This window comes from Acanthisitta chloris, unplaced genomic scaffold, assembly GCF_000695815.1.
Source record: "Acanthisitta chloris isolate BGI_N310 unplaced genomic scaffold, ASM69581v1 scaffold36644, whole genome shotgun sequence".
NCBI lineage: Eukaryota > Metazoa > Chordata > Aves > Passeriformes > Acanthisittidae > Acanthisitta > Acanthisitta chloris.
This window is the reverse complement of record NW_008669416.1, coordinates 49,367-69,741: the sequence shown is the minus strand read 5'-3', so window position 1 is coordinate 69,741 and position 20,375 is coordinate 49,367. Positions and strand designations below refer to the sequence as shown.

The 20,375-nt window shown below is 36.6% G+C and overlaps 1 protein-coding gene across 1 annotated transcript in view; it reads left to right on the top strand.

The window, feature by feature from the left end:
- Nucleotides 1-490: 490 nt before the first annotated feature.
- Nucleotides 491-20,375, top strand: part of C2CD5 (C2 calcium-dependent domain containing 5) — a gene marked incomplete at its 5' end in the record, with an annotated part of 48,719 nt that continues 28,834 nt past the window's right edge. The window contains 9 exons of the mRNA XM_009073303.1: nt 491-577; nt 2,147-2,318; nt 4,379-4,474; nt 5,037-5,192; nt 5,962-6,160; nt 7,610-7,734; nt 14,380-14,465; nt 15,372-15,404; nt 18,165-18,273. Coding sequence (XP_009071551.1) covers nt 491-577; nt 2,147-2,318; nt 4,379-4,474; nt 5,037-5,192; nt 5,962-6,160; nt 7,610-7,734; nt 14,380-14,465; nt 15,372-15,404; nt 18,165-18,273 — 1,063 coding nt within the window. The remainder of the gene's footprint in view (nt 578-2,146; nt 2,319-4,378; nt 4,475-5,036; nt 5,193-5,961; nt 6,161-7,609; nt 7,735-14,379; nt 14,466-15,371; nt 15,405-18,164; nt 18,274-20,375) is intronic.

Sequence of the window (20,375 nt, the reverse complement as noted above, 5' to 3'; positions counted from 1 at the left end):
GGGATTGTTATGGCCAAAGTGCAGGATTGGCTATGATGTGGTTTAAGGTATGGAGAAGACATAGTATTTAGTAGTCCTGTCTCTATATATCTCTCAAACTCCCAGTTTGCTTTTATATTTCTTTTAGAAATCATCAGTAACACTGGTTTAGGAGTCCTAGAGAGAACAGTAATAGGACATAAACTATCTATATTCAGATAGAATACTTTGCTTACAGCAGTTATAAACAGAAGGCAAGGAGAGTACACCAAGTGACTTTGAATAGCCAAGATAAGCGATATTTTTACTTCTCAAGTGATTGAGGAGGAAAAGAAACAAGTTTCACACTATGAGACAGAGATTGATTGGAAATGTCATTGATGCATGGCTACTAATATATGTCACTTGATTAAAAAATCCTCTCAGTGAAAAGGATTGAAATTATTGAAGTATGTATTTGAAATTATTTGCATTTGTCAATTGACTAATCAATGAATGTTTGTATTTTTAGGTCAAATTTGGAAATACAACATTTAAGACAGATGTGTATCCCAAATCACTTAATCCTCAGTGGAATTCTGAGTGGTTCAAATTTGAAGTAAGTATTTTTTGGTTTGCCTGTACCTGTAGAGACACCTTTATATATATATCTGGTTTAGATGTCCTTTATGAAATCATTCCATGTCAAGCAGAAAGATGAGTTTTGAGCACTGAAGTGTATTTTTGTCTTAAACACACATGACACCTTTCTACGGCTAGACCTTGTTTGCTGAAGGTGTTTTGTTGGCTTTTTAGGAGTGTTTGTGAAGATAAAAGCTTGCCAAGTTGGATCCAGCTCAGATGTTGTTCTGGGGAATGCTGGAAAAGACAAGATTGAGGTGAAAGCGGAGGGAAATAGCAAGGCTAAGCCTTTCAGACATCAGTACAGGTGTTCTTCTGCTTTCTGAAATGTTGAGTAAGGAAAGTTAATTGGTCTTTGAAGTGTTACATTGGGTTGGAAAAGTAATGCACTTGACAAAGAAGAAAGTGGAAAATTCCAATGAGAAGATTACAAACTGAAGCACTTGGACAGCAATTACTGGACACCTTCTCATCCCATTTCCTTACGTAACGATGAGGGCACTCAGCATGCTCCTGTAATTGCTTGTTGCTTTCCAGGATCTAATTTGTTGCTGTCCTTTGACATTATGCCCCGAACAAGTGTTTACATGTTCTTTTTATTCTGTGCTTTATTTCATTACTGCATTTTTCTATTGCGTGAAAAAATAAATTCTGGTATTTAGAATAAATGAATTGTTAAAACTCTTGTATATATAAGAATGGTTCATTGATGGTGTTCTGAGATAATCACAGTAAATATACGGGTGTAAATATATGTGAATGTAATGAGTGGTGTAATAGCTGGTAATGTTAGAAACATAATAACATCAAGCATGCTAAAACCAATAAATTCCACATTTCAAAGAGTGGAAAAACACTTAATTGCTTAAGCCATCCTAAGTGTCTGTGTGTAGTTTGATCTTTTTGCAAAACTACATGTTATAATTATGCAAACACTTCCATGGCTCGTCCCATTCAATTAGCAAACCTGATTCTTGGTCTGTGACATGTAACACAAGGAGCTGTAGGATGCCTGTCTTTGTACGTCCTAAAAAATTAGTCGGTATCTCCAGGTGGATTATTGCATTTAGTTAGAAAATTGCATGTCTGAAATTGCTGAATTTTTGCAGCTGGTTGTGTGAAATGTTGTGTTTGAAGCCACTGAGCAGTGGTGAGAGCACCAATATTCATAACTTCAGAGTATAGTAGGTCTCTGAGGTATTGTATCTTGAGTTTTCATTTTTATAATTAAAAGTATGTATTGTGGACAGTTTGGGAGTGTGACGTAAAGGAAATCATGTGGAATTTTAAAATGTAATCCCTGTAATCTTGCTTTTCTGTTCTTCTCCCAGTGATAACTCTATTTCCAGTGATAACTCTTGTTTCCAGGATCTCCCCAGTCTCTGAAGGGTAAAATCCAAATAAGAGAATGTGTTGTTTAGCTACAGGAAACTGAAATTCCAGATTGATTGGTGCCAGGTCACTGTACATAGCTGCATTTGTTTTCAGCTGTGTTTCCCTGAACTTCTTTTACATACTCAGATTCTATGTTATTATTTATTTCCAGGTAGATGATGAAGAACTCCAAGATGAGCCTCTCCAGATCACAGTCCTTGATCATGATACCTACAGTGCCAATGATGCCATTGGCAAAGTGTACATAGATATTGATCCTTTGCTCTACAGTGAAGCAGCTACAGTTATTTCAGGATGGTTTCCAATTTACGATACTATTCATGGTAAGAGTTGCTAATTGAAAACAGTCTTGTCTGAGGTATAATCTGCTTCTTATAATCTTCCTTTCTGTAAACTGGCTGCAGAAATTGGTAATAATTTTAGCCTTGGGAGCTGGAAAGCTACTTTTCTGGCCTTTTTTTTGGCCTTATTTCTGGCATGAGAGGATTTCTGGCATAGCAGTTCAGACGAGTGCTTGGCAGAAGGCCTTCTGCAGGGCTTGTGACCAGTGGAAAAAAATCTCCACTTGGTATTTAAAGTGAAATTCAGATATAAAAAGACTCAAACATACTTTCCCAATTACTGTGTGTTTACTAAACTAATAGAATGTTGCTGAAGTCACTTGGGCTGTGCCTTCCTGGCATGTGGCATAAACCTCACTTGAGATGAAGCGACAGGATGTGACATATCAACAGAGTGAAATTCCTTTTCCCTGCAGGAAGTCCTCTCAGTGTTAGGTAGAGTTCATCAGAACATCTTGAAAGTAGAATAAGATGAAAGTAACGATATTTTTGCTCTTGACTTCAATGAAACAGCTTTTGTCTCAGGAAGTCAAGGGTCAAGGTCAGTTTACAGCAATGAGCTTGATGTTGGGCACTTTATTGCAGAACATCTCTGTGGTTTCCATTACCTTTGTTCATTAGTGTGAATTAAATGAGCTAACTGTGTTAGAAGCTAATTAGAAGTCATTGTTGGGAAATCACTGATGGTATTTACTAGGTGGTCATCATCACTGATGCAAATGTATTTTAAATGTACTTTTTTACATTTATGTTTAAATTTTTTACATGTAAATGTAATTTTTTTGCCTTTAAACTGGTTCTATTGAAGAGGTTTTTCTGAGAAATACTGCATGATATTGTTCTTACCTTCTTATTCTGTGCACATTTTCCTATCCTACATTTTCTTTTGAAGTTAAATTAGGTGAGCATTGTCACAGGCTGTGTACAACTGGTATGTCAGAGAGAGTTAGATTTCCCCGTATTTTTCCAGGTCTGTTAGTATTTCACAGCGTTGTTTCTGTTTAAGTTGGGATTCTTATATGTTCATGCTCATTGCACTAGATTCCAAGATTTCAGTTATCTTGACTCTTGGCAAACAGTAATTGATGTTTCCTTAAAAATAATAAATAGAATGTTTATAAATGTTTATTAATATTGTTTCATGCACCTCAGCATAATTATCTGTGAAAATGCATAAACTTGAGGCACTTTCTGTTGGCTTTTTGAAAGATAGGTCTAGCTGACTTTATTGCAACAACATCTGAGCCAAACAACAAATCCAGTGCTGTTGTTTATGTCATATACTTGATCAAGGCTTCTGAAGACACCAGAGATCAGACTCATCAGGAGGTTTAGTCCTCAATATGTCAGAACCTGTAATATGTGGAATGATTTTGTTACTGCATAGAGAAAAAGAAGAAAAGGCTTAGAAGAGGAAAGTAGAAAAATCAACAAGGAATAGCTGTGTGTAAGGAAATCTTCAATTAATATTAAGGTTTAATTGTGGGTGAAAATTGTCTAAAAGGTCTGTTATACCCTATTTTTTATGTATTTCTTCTCACAGTTCAAGTATTTTGCAGGCAATTATTGTGCCCTTTGTGGTTCTAGAAAGAACCATAAATCTTTCTCCTTGGGTTGAACTTCAGAGTAGTTTTATTGTGACTTTGAAGCTGCTTCAGGGAGAAACGTCAGCAGGGAGAGCACTTGCCCCCTGCAGCAGAGGCCACTGCAGGATCAGGAGGCTCCTGGCTTCTCCTTTCCCAATCCTGCCTTTCTTCTAGCATCCTGTTTGGTGCAGCAGGTATTGGCTTGGCAGAACTATAAACTTCCTCTGAGTCGCTGTCTCTGCAGCAGACCTGAGGGGCAAGGAGGGGTCAGCCTGCTCCTCTGGCCCAGCCTAGAGCTGACACATGAACTGCCAGTTGATTACAGAACATTCTTTTCAGAAAAACTGATTTGGTGTTAATGGAAACTGCATTAATTCCTAATACTAGGGAATAATTAAGAGGACATGTTTTGTTTGTTTCTGATACAGCTTCTGATCTTACCTGTTGTATTGGTAGGTATCCGTGGGGAGATCAACGTGGTGGTGAAAGTAGATCTCTTCAATGACTTAAACAGATTTAGGCAGTCATCCTGTGGAGTCAAATTTTTTTGCAGTAAGTAGTTGATTTGAACAGAAAACTTGTTTCCTCCCCTTCTAATTTCACCTCTTCTGTCAGCCCCCCTTTCTTCTCCAGCTCATTTCATGAGCCCAGTGGGGGTTAGGTTGAAGCCAGCAGCAAACACAGAGGATTTGTAGTATCATAGTTTTGATACATAGAATTGTTTAGCTTAATTTTCTTTTTGAATACATTTTTACCATTCGTATTTCAAAACTATGTACAGAACTGATTATTTTCTCCTCTTAAGTTGCATTTCAATCCCTGTGCAGATGCACTTGGTCTTGTTTTGAGTCCATATCCTCTTTAAGAGGCACAAAGTGGAAAGGCTTCATAATGGTACATATTGTAACTGATGCACTGGGCAGTTCTCTTACTGGTGTTCCAGGGTCTTGCAGAACAAAGCTGCTTGGACATGTACACATTTTCAAGGAAAACCATGTGGATTGCCTTCTGGAATCCCATCATGTCACTTTTTTGTATCATTTAATGTTTTTCCTAGAATTTTTGGCACACAGACCTATGTCTTATATCTTTTGTATTTATTTATTTTTAACAGCTACATCTATTCCTAAGTGTTACAGAGCAGTAATAATTCATGGATTTGTGGAAGAACTTGTAGTTAATGAAGACCCAGAATACCAGTGGATAGACCGAATTCGCACTCCAAGGGCATCCAATGAGGCCAGACAAAGACTTATTTCACTCATGTCAGGTACTAAACATATAGGCTGTAGTAGATATTACTTTAAAAAATATTCATGGTTTAAATAAGTGACCTGCTAAAGATTCTAGATGATTTTTGGTATTAATTATGCCTATTTTTTCAGTTTGCTGTGTCTTCTGAGGATTATATTGTTCTAACTGATGGCTGCTATGGGTGACATTTTTTTCCCCCTTCTTAGTGAGGCCATGCTGCTGTCTCATGTGTTGGTTGCTTTTAGCAAGGTCAGAGAAACCTGTGAAACTAATTTGAAGATGTTCTTAACCCATATTAGGAGTATTAAGCATTTTGACTCAAACTATTAAAAGAATTAACTTCTCCAGCTTCTGAACTACTTAGAGGCCACACCTAAAGAATCCTGAAGAAATCTGTAACTTGTGAGAGGGAGCCAGGCTTTATCACAGATCTGTCAGATTATGTGTTGTTTATGTTAAGAAAAATTCAGTCTCAGTCTTGGCTGGGATGAAATCTGTAGCGATTTTCACTCGGAGAGAAACTTTCATACACTACCTCAGTCTTAGAGATTTTTCAAGACCAGTACAGGCCTAATTTCAATTAAGTTTACAGTAGGAACACCTGTATCACACCATGTTACAGGTACAGGAGGCAGAGATTGAGACCAGCTCCTTGACATAAGTAGTAGGAATGGATCTATCACCTACTTGATTGACTTGGTTGGCAGTTCCAAAAGCAGAGGTCAAAGACCACAGAAGGAGGGAAGTTCCCTGCAATTCAGAGCTCTCTGCCTTTTGTTTTGTAGGTGAATTGCAAAGGAAGATTGGCTTGAAGGTGCTTGAAATGAGAGGAAATGCTGTTGTGGGTTATTTGCAGTGTTTTGATTTGGAGGGAGAGTCTGGACTCGTAGTGAGAGCCATAGGAACTGCCTGCACCTTGGATAAATTAAGTAACACATCAGCATTTTTACCTGCATGTAACTCCCCATCCAAAGAAATGAAGGAGTAAGTATGAATTAGTAGCTTGTAGAGAAACAAGTTTCACCTCTCTTCTCATACTCATTCAGTTTTACATAACCAGTGTGATTTCTTTTTTTTCCCCAGAATTTGTTTTCCTTTTGTAGTTTTATGTCTGCAACTCAGTTGATATTTCACAACTTGGAAATGTTTTAGGTGGGATTACTTATGCTATTTCAATAGAAGCTGGAGTGGTAATCCTTACTTAGGCCTATTTTGAATGTATGTAGCAAATGTATTATATGTCCTTGGGTTCTGATCCACCAGTTTCTTAACTAATTAGTTCTGCTTTGACTCTGTGTTTATTGTACAATAACCATTTTTGTCAGGGCTTCTTGGGATATACCTTTTATTCAAGATTTTTCAGCACAACCAGGTTTGACTGTTTATGCTGAGCATATAAGAAAAGATAAATTTTGAATTCTGACAGTTTTGTCAGTGATTTAGACAATGACCCTCAAGAGGTCTCATCTTTTGTTGTGTGCTTTGCTGTTTACTGTTGCAAAACAAGTAGGACTGTGGCAAAACAGGTAGACTGGGAACTTGCAGAGAAAACTTTTTATGATGAGAGGTAGAATTTTATGATCTGTCATATCTACTGCAGCTCCAAACACAATTTGAATGGAATTTTTTTATATGCCTGCAAATTAATAGTAATATACTTGCAGCCTTCTCCGAATTGTTACTGCTTTGTTGCTTGGATAAATTAGTTATTTGCTGTTTGGTAGAGCAGTTGAATTTCTGGAAGCAAAGACCAGCACAGGGAGTGTACTCTCTGCTCTGTTTTCAGAGGTATTAATTGAATGAGCTGTTTTCATTAACTTGAACTGCTGTGTCATTGCAGGAGAAATTAGACCTTTTTGTTGTGCAGGCATCAATATGCTCTGACTTCTCAAAATTACTGGTTTCTGTTACAAATCATAGGTTGTTTAACTTGTCTTAATTTCAAAAATTTGCCGTCCAAAGAACTTCTGGATAGAGTGTAGCAGAAAGTAACAGTGGTGATTTCCAAAGAAAAGAGGTAGACCTGGTAATTATCAACTCAAAAAGCATCCATAGGTAAATCAGTGGCTTTCACTCTGCAGCAGAATGTGGAAATTTCACCTCCCGAAGAATCCATGTGGTGGATGTTGTCTCAGTCCAAAAAATAGTGTTTCTCAAAGCCAGCAAAATAACTAATGCTTCTTACTCTTGGCTTTACTAACTTGATGCCCTGTTGCCAAAGACTCAATTCTGCATTCCCAAGCGAGTGCTTAAGCTGTTCCTTCCTCCCTTTTTATTTCCTCTGGACTCTTGCATGCTAGGAATTGCAATTCTTAGAGTCTGCTTAGAGTAAGAGATCTCCTAAACTTCCCTGAAATCATTGATAACATAACTTTGCAACCTGTTTGTATGTATTGTTTTCTTTTCTTCCACCTTGGCTGCAAATGCTCTCAGGTCTCCGCTGGTTCACCCGCCAAGCCATGGATGCCGCTCGACTCACAACAGCCCAATTCACACTGCTACTGGCTCACGACTTACTCAGAACTTCTCTGTGTCTGTTCCCACTCTCATCTACACTGGTACGAGACTGCTCACACTCCAGAGCTGGGGAGAGGCAGCCACAGGCCCAGTGGTGGCTAAGGGCAGGCAGGCAGGCAGTGTAGGCAGGTACCACCCATCTTTGCTCCCTCATGTTCTCATGGAGACACCTTCTGTTGTCAGGAAAGAACCACTCAGAGTGCAGCTGCTGAAACAAAGGCAATAGTTCCTTGAAAATGCATTGCAGTCTCTTCCACAAAGCCACACTCTTCATTGCCTTCTCACATGCTTTACTTCCTGAGAAACTCAGCAAAAAATCAGTTGATGTATCTGGGAAACATTCACTGTTTTACACTCATTGGAAGAAATCACATTTTGATTCAAGTTCATAATTCACATATGGTATTTAGGTTTTCAAATGGTTCTAGGAAGGGTCTGTGCCATTTGTGGAAGAGATGGTTTTAGAGAGCAGGTAAGTCAAGCTATGCAGAAGTGAACTGTTCGTCAATATAGTTGTGCCCATAAAGATTCTTCTCTTTGCTCTGTTTTTAGCTGTGGCATGCTGCTGATGCTATAGGATAAGGAAACATACTTTTTTTTTTCCTTAAAATGCATATGTGTGTATATACATAAATGGATAAATATGTATAAACACAAATATAATTTGAAATCATTTTTTCTTTATTAAACTAACTCCAAGCATTGTGTATTTGACCAGATTTTTAAGCCATAAACTTTTCAATTTTTTTCTTTTGCGTATATATATATATATCTTAATTTTTTCGTCGCATCTCATGCCTTTCATTTGGCTTAATTGTTTCATTGTAGATGATCAGCATCTGTCTGTAGAATGCTGAGTGGGTAAAACAGCATTTCTTTGCCTCTGGCCTCATCCCCTGTCTCGCACCTAAGGAATAGCTGCTGGCCCTGCCCCAATCCCATCCTGGTGTTTGGATCATGCTGCTGTCAGCCAGGTCCTTTGGCACAGGATTACTGAATATGTTTCCACCTTCTTCTGGCAGGATTCCTTTCAATGAAGATCCCAATCCCAATACTCATTCATCAGGACCCTCCACCCCTCTGAAAAACCAAACCTATTCCTTTTCACCTTCCAAGTCCTACAGTCGACAGTCCTCTTCTTCTGACACAGATTTGAGTTTGACACCCAAAACTGGTAAGGCACTTCCACCCACTTTTTTTGTTTCATTTCTGTTTCTCTTTTTATATTTTCATTCAAACCCTTTTTGCTTTTTGGCGTTGAAGTGATCAAAATGATGTGGAAATTGGAGACTTCACATAGCACACCTCAAGCTCCAAAGGGTTTCTAGAGGGCAAAAATATCAATCCTGCCTTTATTTCCACTCTCCTGGAGAACATTAAAATGACTTTTGTAACACAACTGTATTCAAGCTGAAATTAAACCTCTCAGAGCATTAATGGAGTCCTAAGTAATTGCCTTTTTCTTATTTCCTCCATTTCATATTAGAAATCATGCAAGTACATATCTCACCACAATATGGCAAGGATGGTGTTACTATAACTATGTAGTCTTCAAGCCTAATGTGTTGTGCTCTAAGTATATTGTATACATTCCTCTGTGATTTTTAACATATCTTTGCAAATGCAATACTACAAAATTAGCAGCTGCTGTGGTTTTTTATTCCTTGTTGTATGGAAATGGCTTTACATACACAGTCTACACTTTGCAAGTAACTTAAATCCCATTAAAAGCAACTCCAGCCATCTTCAAAAAGCATTTTTCTTTCTCTATTCGTCTACCATAATTTTTTTCAACTTGTTGCTTCCTCCCTCCTTGTTTTTCAGTCTGTGGTTAGACTCATATCAGTAATAATGTCAGCACAACTCCAAGCTGATTATTGTCTGTTTATTCTCCATTATGTGACCAATACCCTGAATTTGTTACGGTAGGAGAAAATACTTTGCAGAACTGTTTAGAAAAGTTTATAATTTTGAAATTATGTTTTAAATTGTGGTATTTGAGGCTCAAAACATTCTTGTCTCCATCTAATTAGACAGTTTGTAAGCATATTGGAGTAGTTTCAGCTTTGCTTGATAGACTATCTCCTGGCAGATAAGTTAAATGTTGCATTCAAACAGAGTTATGTTCAATATTTTCCCAAGTTTATGCTCTAGATATCTGTTGAAAGTGCTTCCAGTTATAAAACTCTCTTGGTACTATCTTTTCTGTCCCATTTTTGAAACAAACAAGCAAACCAAAGTACACTTTATTTTTCTGTCCTTTTTAAATGGTATTTTTTGAATAAACCTATGGTGGTCACTTGTTTGAAGGACCTACAGATATAGCTGGATGCATACACTTGTTTGAAGGACCTACAGATATAGCTGGATGCAGAATATGTTCTGCAGGAGAACCACAAATTCATGTGTTTGGTTCATTGACTATTTGAAAAGCTGTTTCTTTTGATCAGATTTTCCCTGGTAAGATCATGTCATGTCAAGGATTTAAATGTAACATAGGTGGTTATCTTTAGAGATGGAAATCTGCTGAGTTGTGGAAGGTGGAAAAGGACCTACAGATATAGCTGGATGCAGAATATGTTCTGCAGGAGAACCACAAATTCATGTGTTTGGTTCATTGACTATTTGAAAAGCTGTTTCTTTTGATCAGATTTTCCCTGGTAAGATCATGTCATGTCAAGGATTTAAATGTAACATAGGTGGTTATCTTTAGAGATGGAAATCTGCTGAGTTGTGGAAGGTGGAACTCACTGGGAATTTGTCAGGTGTTTAAACTGCAACCTTCTCTCATTGCTGGCAGTGTTCTGGAGGTGGATGGACCCTCTCATGTTTAGGCATTCAGAACTGAAACAGATTGTGCAGTTTTTATTTTTAGGGATTTTTCAAGTATGTAAAGGTATTTTTTTCAGCTGTCTTGTTAGAATTAAAGCTACCAGAGGACACAGTTTTGCTTACTAGCATTGTCTTTGTAGCAGTTTTAACTCTGCTACTGAAACTTGTCTCCAGAGGACGTGCTGGTTGCATTTAAACTTCTGCATCTTGGTGTGCCATACTAGATTCTGAATCTTAATAGATTAAAAGGATTTCTGAAGGCATTTGTTTTGCCAATAATTTGATGATGTGCAGAAGATGCTTCCATAATATACTTAATGCAGTGTGTTGGTTGTAACAATTCACTGGGTATGTTTAGACCTCTGTTTGCGTTTCCCAAGACTGTTACTAACTTGGAATTTATCAGGGTGAAAGTTGGTGATGTTAGTGTTTAAAAAGAGTGAAAGATGCAAATTTCTTTGATGAGACATTAAACATTGTCAAAGTGGAGATGCCAATTGCTTAGATTGGCTGAGGTGGAAAATGGAGTGTTTTCTGATATTTCTGCAGTATATTATATTCTTTTGTATTCTTCAGCCAGGTAGGCAGTGTGCTCGCATGTCTGAGATGGAGACTAACCTGGACAAAGAGTGCAGATACCACAATTTCACAACATGAGTAACAAAACAGAGGAGGTTGAGCCATAAACATCTAATTTTCAGTAGTTTCAATTCAGGAAAATATTACCTTAAATGTCTTTTCTAAATTACAATTTGTGATTGTGTTCTCCATTTTGGTCTATAAATTTATATGCTTTGGGTTTTGAAGTGTGAATAGTGATAGATTGTGTGCCACTGCAAATCAGCAGAGGCTGACAAAAAGCATGATGTATTTTAATCATTTTTGATGTGACATAGTATATGTTTGGAGGAAATTGAGAAGGTGGGAACTCCTTTTCTTTGCGCGAACTTAGAATTCTACAAGATTTATTACTCTAGAAAATGATCAAGCAAATCCATGACCTCCCTGAAAAATAACCTCTACCTAACTAATGAGAGAAATCAGATTAAGTGTGTGCCGAGACCGTGTTAGTTAGCTTTTACTCCATAGTATTTGTTATCAAATTCTGTTTAAAATTTAAAATCAATGTTAGATTACCATGGCTATAAAACAAGTTCATTGCAAACTAAAGTTAATCAGGTCCTGATGTTTCAAAGCATGCTTCTCATTCCCATGGTGGAGCTGCATTGTCCTTCCATTTCTTTATGTGTTGAGAAATATTTTAGCAGTAAGTGTTGATTCATTTAGAGAGAACAGAAATGCTTCGTTTTGATTTCTTTGTCCATTTCTTTACTCATCTTCTGAACCTACATCTCTTTGTCTCTATTACTTTCCTCCACAGCACCTCCCCCACAGGGACCTAGGATTTTCCTGTTTCCCAGCTCCCCTACACTCTCTTGTGATTCCCCACAGCTTAAAAAGTCCTGTCTCCTCTCGGGCTCTAGCATTAAACCTCTCCACTCTAGCCATGGCAGCCCAGTTGTTCTGAGGAAAAGTGTTTCTTTCACTGAAGAGCTGCTTCTGGCTGCTTCTGGTAGGATCTGTCTATTATGGCCTTTTAAACAAGCTTTGAAGGAAATGTTGTTATTTGGTACAGGGGCAATTAACACACAGCCTTCTCTAACCCTGGCTTGGTTCTGTTAGCCTCTGAAAACTGCTGCCCACAGGACTCTCCATAGCCCTCACCTCTGCCCCACAAGCTTGAAACAGCTTCAGAACTTAGAGGATTTGAAAGGTGGAGTTTCTGCTACAGAATTTCTCCTTTACCCTTGCAAAATTGCCTTTGGTAATTGGACTGAAATAATTGAATTTTTTTTTAACCCCCACATTCTCTTCACTATGCTGTTCGTGTATGTTACATGGAGCAAGCACTTGCTCATGAATTCCTTCCTAATTGATTGCAATGATGGTTATCAGAGGGCTAGCAACTCTGCTTTTTAATTTAATCTTTTAAACAAAGCCTGTGCTTTTTATTTTCACTGCCTTCTTTGCCATTTCACTGACATGCATTATTTTCATAGATTTAAATCAAATACTTGCTACTGCTGCTTTTTTTTCTGTGGAAACTATTTTGGTTAGTTTGTATATTTTTAGTTTGTTTCATGTCCCGTATTTATGCTCCGTTTGTCTGTATTTAATATTGTATAGTCCCTAACAATGATGTTTAGAATCAATGCCAAATAGTAAAAGCAATTTAATCTTGTTTAATGGGACTATACAGATACTAATATTTTTGTTTCCTTATCCAAGAACAGCTAAAAATATTCATTGAAAATTGTAGTATGTATATCCATAATTATATGGTAAGGGTAAGCCTAGTAACTCTTGAAAATGGATGAGTGAATTTGGGAATGAATTTGCATCATTAAGAATTATATATTATTAAGTCTGGTGTTATTTCTAGCTCTCCCAGTCTTTGGTTAGAACAAATAGTTTTATATTTGCAGCACTGTTCATCTTTACTAGTTGCTCGCTCAGAAGAAAAAGGAAACTAGCAGGGAATTGTTAGGTTAAATTAGTTACAGATCTTGGCTTCATTCATAACTGTTTGCACTGTGGTGTTTGTATTTCATCCTGACACCTTTTTGTTCTTTATCCTCTGCTTTCCTATATAACTTAGGGGTTTAGTTCTGCTTTGTCAAGTTAGCACTGTTGGCTTTAGATACCAGTGATAGGATGTTTTTAGGCATGAAATATTACCAAGAAAATCTGATTCACCAGCATTGTGTTGCCCTGAGGAAAAACACAATCTTGGGTTGTGATTTCTAACCAGAGAACACATCATTTACTGTCATACACATAACCTGTATCTCAGCACACTCAGCTAAGGTCACTGCTAGCACATCATTCAGAGATGTCTGTGTGTCTGATAAACTTGGACTTCAGAAAAACTCCTCTAGTGGAGGGTAAAAAACCTGAAAGAAGGAAAGGGAGAATTACCCATGCTCTGCAAAATTGGAGTTTATATCTTCTTTTCATTTACTGATAATCTGCAGGTTATGTGTGTGTGAATACAGTAATCACTGTGGCAGATTTAGAAGCTGAGCAGTAGTCCTGAGCTTATTTGAATGAATCAGATGAGTGAATATTTCATTGCATAGATATTAAAGAAAAGTAATTGTCAATTTTGTTCAGAGTTTATATTTCAAATCAAAAGATGTGCATTGCCTTTGCAAGTTTCTTTTTGCTCCTAATCATGCATTATATAGCTACTGCTGTAATTCTGTGTACAGTCTCCTACCAGTGATTAGGAAAGGTGGTTTAGTTATTCTGAAACTTAGAAAGGCAGATTTTTGTTAATTTTATTTAAAAGAAAGGTAATGGCAGTAGGGAGAGATACTTAACTATAAAGTAATTTGGCAGAAAGGCATCATTCAACAACCTGGAGTTCATGTTATTTTCACAGCCTTTTTTGATAAGGACTGAAGATGTGGTTATGTAGAAACTTCGAGTGAAAAGTAGAAAAGGCAATTCTATATTTAAATCATAGGTAAAAATCCCAGTAGTAACAAGAAAAGGAAAGAAAAGTTATGGGAAAGAATTGCAAGCCCTGATCTTGAAGTCTTTGTATTTTGAGTTGTTTCTAATTCGGGTTGACAGCAGAAAAAGCTCTTAGATCAGGGAGGGTTTGTCCAAATGCTATCAACTAGTCATGTGAAAACCAAACCCAGGTGAAACTATGATGCTCAGCATTGTTGTTTTAAAATTAAACTTATGGGGATAATTTGCGTGCTTTCAATGACTGTTTGAATGAACCTTTTGATTACAAATGATAATATGTTTCTTTGAATGTCATTTGTACTGATACTCCTCAGGAATGGGCAGTGGGAGTGCTGGAAAAGAAGGGGGGCCATTTAAAACTCTTTTAAGACAACAGACTCAGTCAGCTCTGGAGCAAAGGGTAAGACATTTTATACTTCTGATCTCTAAAGTGAAAATGTTGCTTGTAGTATGCTAAATGTTTCCTGTTACATTCTGTTTAAAAATGTGTGTAACTTCTAGGCCTGAAAACTGAGTACAAATACTGAATGTTTAATAGTCCTTTTGTACAGAAGTTATTTAAGTTTTAAGATATTAGTAAAGCATTAAGAAAAGTGGAGCAATATATTACCAAAACATGGAGCAGTTAACTGTGCATAGCACTCAAGTGATTCAGTTGGTATGAAAAGAAGAAATTATAGCAAAAATGACTGTTATTTGGTCTCTGTAAGTTTAGTATTTAACTAACTCCATGATGGTAAAGTTTTTTACTGGAACTAAATTCAGAAACATTGGAATAGCTGTAAACAAGGAGAAAATCCCATATAGAGCTGCAAAAGCTTGCAGTTTTGGGAATTGAGTTGGTACCTACTTCAGCCTTCATTCTACTGCATGGAATGGTGTGCAGGTGGCTTTTAAATAAGGATTTAAACAAACATAAACTACTTGCCAAGCAGTAAAAGGGATTTACAGTTTTAATATTTTCCTCTAAAAAATGCCATTTAATAATGGCATAATAATTATTTTATGTAATAAAAATAATGGGTTTAATTATTTACATTTGAATGAATCCTTGCAACTTGTTTTATAGTTTCTATCCTGCTTTTGTCAAAATGTTAATACTGAGGTGTCTTGAAGAAATGTGAATATTTTCCTATTCACAAATAAATGTAATCACCATTTTTTGACAACCTGAACTGCTGCCATATAGAACCAGATATGTTTGTTGAAAACCAAATCACCTCTGTCTGTGAAATAGAACTGACCAGGTGTTATTTTGAGCAAGTGGATGATTCTCTTCTCATTTTTTGTGTTACCCACTGCTAAGGGAGGATCACCTCATAGGTTCTGTGCAAGGCGGGTATGTCTGACAACATTGCCTGACTTTGTAGCCCTTTCTTCTTGTGTTGAGGATTTTGAATTCATTATTTCAAATATTTCCTTTTTCTTTTTCTGAGCCTTTGCAGATTTATTTTTCATCTTATTTCTGCAGGATTTGTTTCTGTTTGTTATTTTGAAGAGCATTTAGCAGATCGGCACATTTTGGCTTAGTATTTTGCATGTTGATAGGTTTCAGTTAAAGTGTTAATTTATCCTGAAATACACATCCATGCCTTTTTGCTTTTAATGTTCTAATTTGACAAAAAGAAGCTTTAAAAAGAGCCTTTTTTTCTGTTTACCTTTGATTTTGCTAGCATTTCAGACATTTCACAGCTGATCTGTTATATCCTTAGAAGGCTTTTTAAAGACTAAAAATATAAATTAAAAGCACTTAATGTATTTTTAGACCTTAAATTATTTGCACATGATTTCAATAAGACCTGCATATTATCTTGTAGAAAAAATACTGTAAAATGGGATGTAATGTGTTGAGTCTGTTCCTGATGATGATGATGGGGCAAAGCATGTGAACTGTTTATGGTGTTATCTCTTATGATTACCTGGAAGTCGAGTTACTTAATTAGAATGACTAACATTTATAAATTATTTTGTCGGTTTCAATATTGCACACAGAAATAGTTACTTGCTTGGGGTACTTAGGGTAGCACTTATTTGGGAAAATAAAGAATGCATTCAACATAGGTAATGCATTGGACATATCAGAGAATTCCAGAATGGTTTGGGTTGGAAGGGACCTTAAATATCTAGTTCCAACCCCTGCCATGGGCAGTGATATTTCCTACGAGACCAGGTGGAAACCAGACCAGTAAGTTCTTTCGAGTTTTCTTTAGTTTATTTGAGTATATGGTAATGCTGAGGCCTGTTAAAACCAGTTATTTTAACTGGGTGTCTTCAAAGCTTTTCTGTAATTTCTGTAGTTCTGCGAGAGTAATATTTTGAATGCCATTAATGTGGGTAACTGTTCAAGGGACAGAGCAGATGTGTATGTTTGGTGTTTAAAGATGAGTTAGGCAGAATGAGTGTCACAGAGTTCCACAGGGAGAAATAGCATCATCAGACCTGTGAGTCACTGAGCAGTTGCTGTTACAGAGCCACAGTGAGAGAGGGTTCTAACAAATGGTGATGGACTGCATTTTGGCCATTTTTCAGCATGAAAGATGTGCAGAAAAGGAGCTCAGACTGTGGTGTACTCAGAACTCTCTAACTATTCTGATAACTTGCAAAGCACTTTGTGATCTGTTAGAACCTTCTGGTGGAATCTTTACTGTAGCCCTGTGCAGTTTCATGGTGCTCCTGAAGACAACATTAGCTGAGCAGGTTTACAGAGTCCTATGGTGAAATCTTCCTGCTTTTTCATTGAATTATAAGGCACCACTGCAGGTTTTGTTGAGTTTTGTGGTTTGGGTTTTTTTTTTCCTTCTGGTGGTTGTTTCTATAGCTGCTGATTTCCAAGTTTGCCTCTTAATTTTGGAAGTCTGAGCCAAACAAGAATCTAGAAAACGTGGAAGTTTGTAGGACCTCTTAAAATTTGAAGAGTTCTTATAACAAGGGTGGTAAGAATTCTGAAGTATTAATTTGTAAATCTACATTGAGCTTTAGTTTAGGAGGACTTTTCATGCCATGTATTGCTGGAAGAACTGTGATCCTCACTGAATCTGCAGCATCTACCCTGTTCAGGTAGAAGCTCAGTTGAACTGTACTGGTCCAAGTACTTCAAGTATGTGAGAAAGGAATTTTACCCTGTACTTATTCTCATATAAAATTATGGCATTTAGTTTTTCCATTAGCCAATTATGATTATACAAACCATGACTGCATGAGTTTTCTTTGATTTTTCTTTGTTTTGCCTCTATGCCTTTGGAGTTGATGAACATGAATTATTGCCTTTCCCCCATACGTTGTTATTACATATATATATTAGACATTCCATAGAATGTCTCTGTAGAAAATAAAATCTTCTAGTTTTGGGCTCAGCTCCTTTGAATATGACTTTTATTTCAACATGTGTGTCATGAACAATTGCTGTTATCACTTACTTTGCCTCTTGTGTGAACTACATTCTTAAATAGTTGCTGAAACTTATTAACTTGTCATTTTACTTATGAATAGGTAAACTAATTAATGCAAATTAATTGGAAGTGAATTTCCTTAGTTTAACAACTTAGTTGTATTTCAAAGACACTTTATTCTAGAAGATGGATATTTGCTTGTTATATTTGGAGCTTATGACACTAACAGAGCAGTCCATTGGTATTTTTAGGTTTGTTTTCCTCTAATAAGACATTCATCATTTTTGCAAGGCTACAGTTTGTTTCACCTTGTGCTTCAGAATCAAACTGTAGTCAGTCATAAGACCTAAAAAATGGAGAAAAATGTGATTTTTTTTTTTCATCGGAATTGTATTGTTTAACTGCCATCATAAAAGTGGATCAATAGAGGCTTTGCTAACACAAATGTGTAAATCTTTAATTACATATCACTCTTGTGCTGAGATACAACTCTATGGGGGAAAAGTACTCTCACTTTGTATAATACCTCTGCTTTTATGACCCTATGGGTATATGAAGACACGAAGGGCTTAGTGAGCCTAAGGGACATGTTTGGCTTAATGTAACTGCTCTGCTTGTATTTCAGAGAAATGAGCAATTCATTGCATGTTTGTTGGCAATCAGCAGTGGTTGGTAAGCAGTCATTTGATGTTTGTTTTTAATCATGACAGGAATTCCCATTTTTTACCCTGACGACCTTTCCACCAGGCTTTCTTGTCCACGTTGGTGGTGTTGTCAGTGCAAGGTCTGTGAAGCTCCTGGATCGCATCCACAATCCTGGTATGTTCTGTCAAGAATGACTTCCTTGCCCAAGGCCTGTTGTAATGATCTCCTAACCTTTATAACACATCAGTCTTGGAATAGATGCAAACCTGTGCTAACGATTGATATTAAAAGCAATACTTTTCAGAGAATCATTTAAGCTTGAAAAATAAGTTACAGCTATATGTCTGTAGTGAGATACATTTCAGCAAGTTAAAGAAATAGTCAAGTAATTTGAATCAGTAGCTTTGTAGTAAAAACTGTCTTTGGATTCTTCAGGGTTTAATTAATTTTTTTACCACTTCTTAGTAGTAAATCTTGATGCAAGTTTTCCATTCAAACCAAAATAAGATGAAATGCTTGATCTTAACTATGAATATTTTCTGATTTTCAGCTCCTTGAAATCCTTAAGGACTAATGGCTACAGTTTAGATCAATACATGGGTTTTAACCTCTTTTGATTAAACCTTTACAGCTTTGTTTCTGTTCTTAAAAAGATTTTTATTTAATGTTTACCTGGGACCCCCAGTAGTAGAACATGTGTATTTTGCATGTCCTAGTTCTAACGTTAGAATTAAGTGACTTTTGACTCTGAAGACTTCGGTTTAGTCACTGAAGACAAGGAATACACTGTAAAAAGTTGGAGTTAACAGTGCACTTAATGCAGAGGAGAGTAAAAATAGCACCTGTAGTGGTTTTGCATGCACTAGTCAGGAGTAATAATACCAAGTTTGTGCAAATGCATCTTTAAAAGCAATTACAAAAAATAATCTCCCTTTCCTTCCTTTTCAGTTCTCCAAGCAGGTAGATTGTTCCTCATCTAAAGATTCAGTAAACTGGCAACATGAAATATAGTCCAAGACTTAGTTCAAATTAAGCCCCCTTCTTTAAGGGTTTTTTTTAAGGCATATGAGTACAAATATTGTTCTTTTTTCTCTATTGTTAAGATCTATTTCCACAGTGAAGAGAAGATTAAAAGAAATGTCAAAGTGTAACTTACACATGAGTCTTCTCTTTTTTTGCCACAAAGTTATTTTCTTTTTTTGCCACAAAGTTATTTTAGGCTTCTGTATTTTCAACAGATTTCTGATACAGGTCTCTTACATGACAAATTTGCTGTGTGATACATTTATTAAAGACAAAGCAAAAAAAAAAAAATCAACTTTGCTCAGAAGTTTTAAAACCTAATTTCTTGCATTATGATTCCTTTATTTTTCCCAACTGACTGAAAGCAGGACGAGAAATAAGAGAAGCTAGAGATGCATGTTTGCAGAGCTGCAGTGTTTCTGTGGGACTTGAAGGTTGCTCCTGACAAGTGGATATAAAATGCATGACACTTGCAACTCAGTATATTGCAAACCAGTGAAAACCAGAGGGGGAGTGAAGGCACATGACTGTGGGAGGGAAGGTGAAGAAGTAGAAAAACCAATCTGATATAGTTATGATCATGAAGTACTTGAGTCTAAGTCTGTAAAATATTAAAGGAAGCAAGTAAACTGGCAGATGAATAATCAGGAAAACAGAAGAGGAAAGAACATTTGAAGGTGGATAGAGAACTTATTGCTAAGACAATAATTGCTATATACTGTACACTTTGGTCACCCTAGTGCTAGATTGCTATAGCATGTTCCTTTTTTCCCTTTCTATTTCAGCCTCTTATTAACTCTGCTGTCTGTGTCTTTCCAGTTCCTGTGGAGTGGTCTTGTCAATTGTGTTCTTGTTGGTAGTTTTTTTTCACTATTCTGCTCCTATAACTGATCTACTAATTTGCTGTTTTGAACTCAGCCTTTGTCGGAATTATGGGTAACACAAGATCATACAAACTGCTAGACTGGAATAGTTTCAATTCAGGTATTTTACTAGTCATTCAGTACTACATATGCTGACAGAAATTATGGCAGCTCAGTGAAGTTCTTAGAGATGCTGTAGGATATTTAGGTTAATGCTTCAAATTTAAATCTGTTTAATCATCAAATGCCTAAATGTTATGTTTTAATGTTGTTAAAGCCTTTATTTAAAATTGCCAACCATTGTTTTAGTAGAAAATAGTATTGCTAAGCATAATTTAATATCAATCTGGAAAGCTGAATGTTCAGATGTTTATTTTGTAGTAGTTTTCA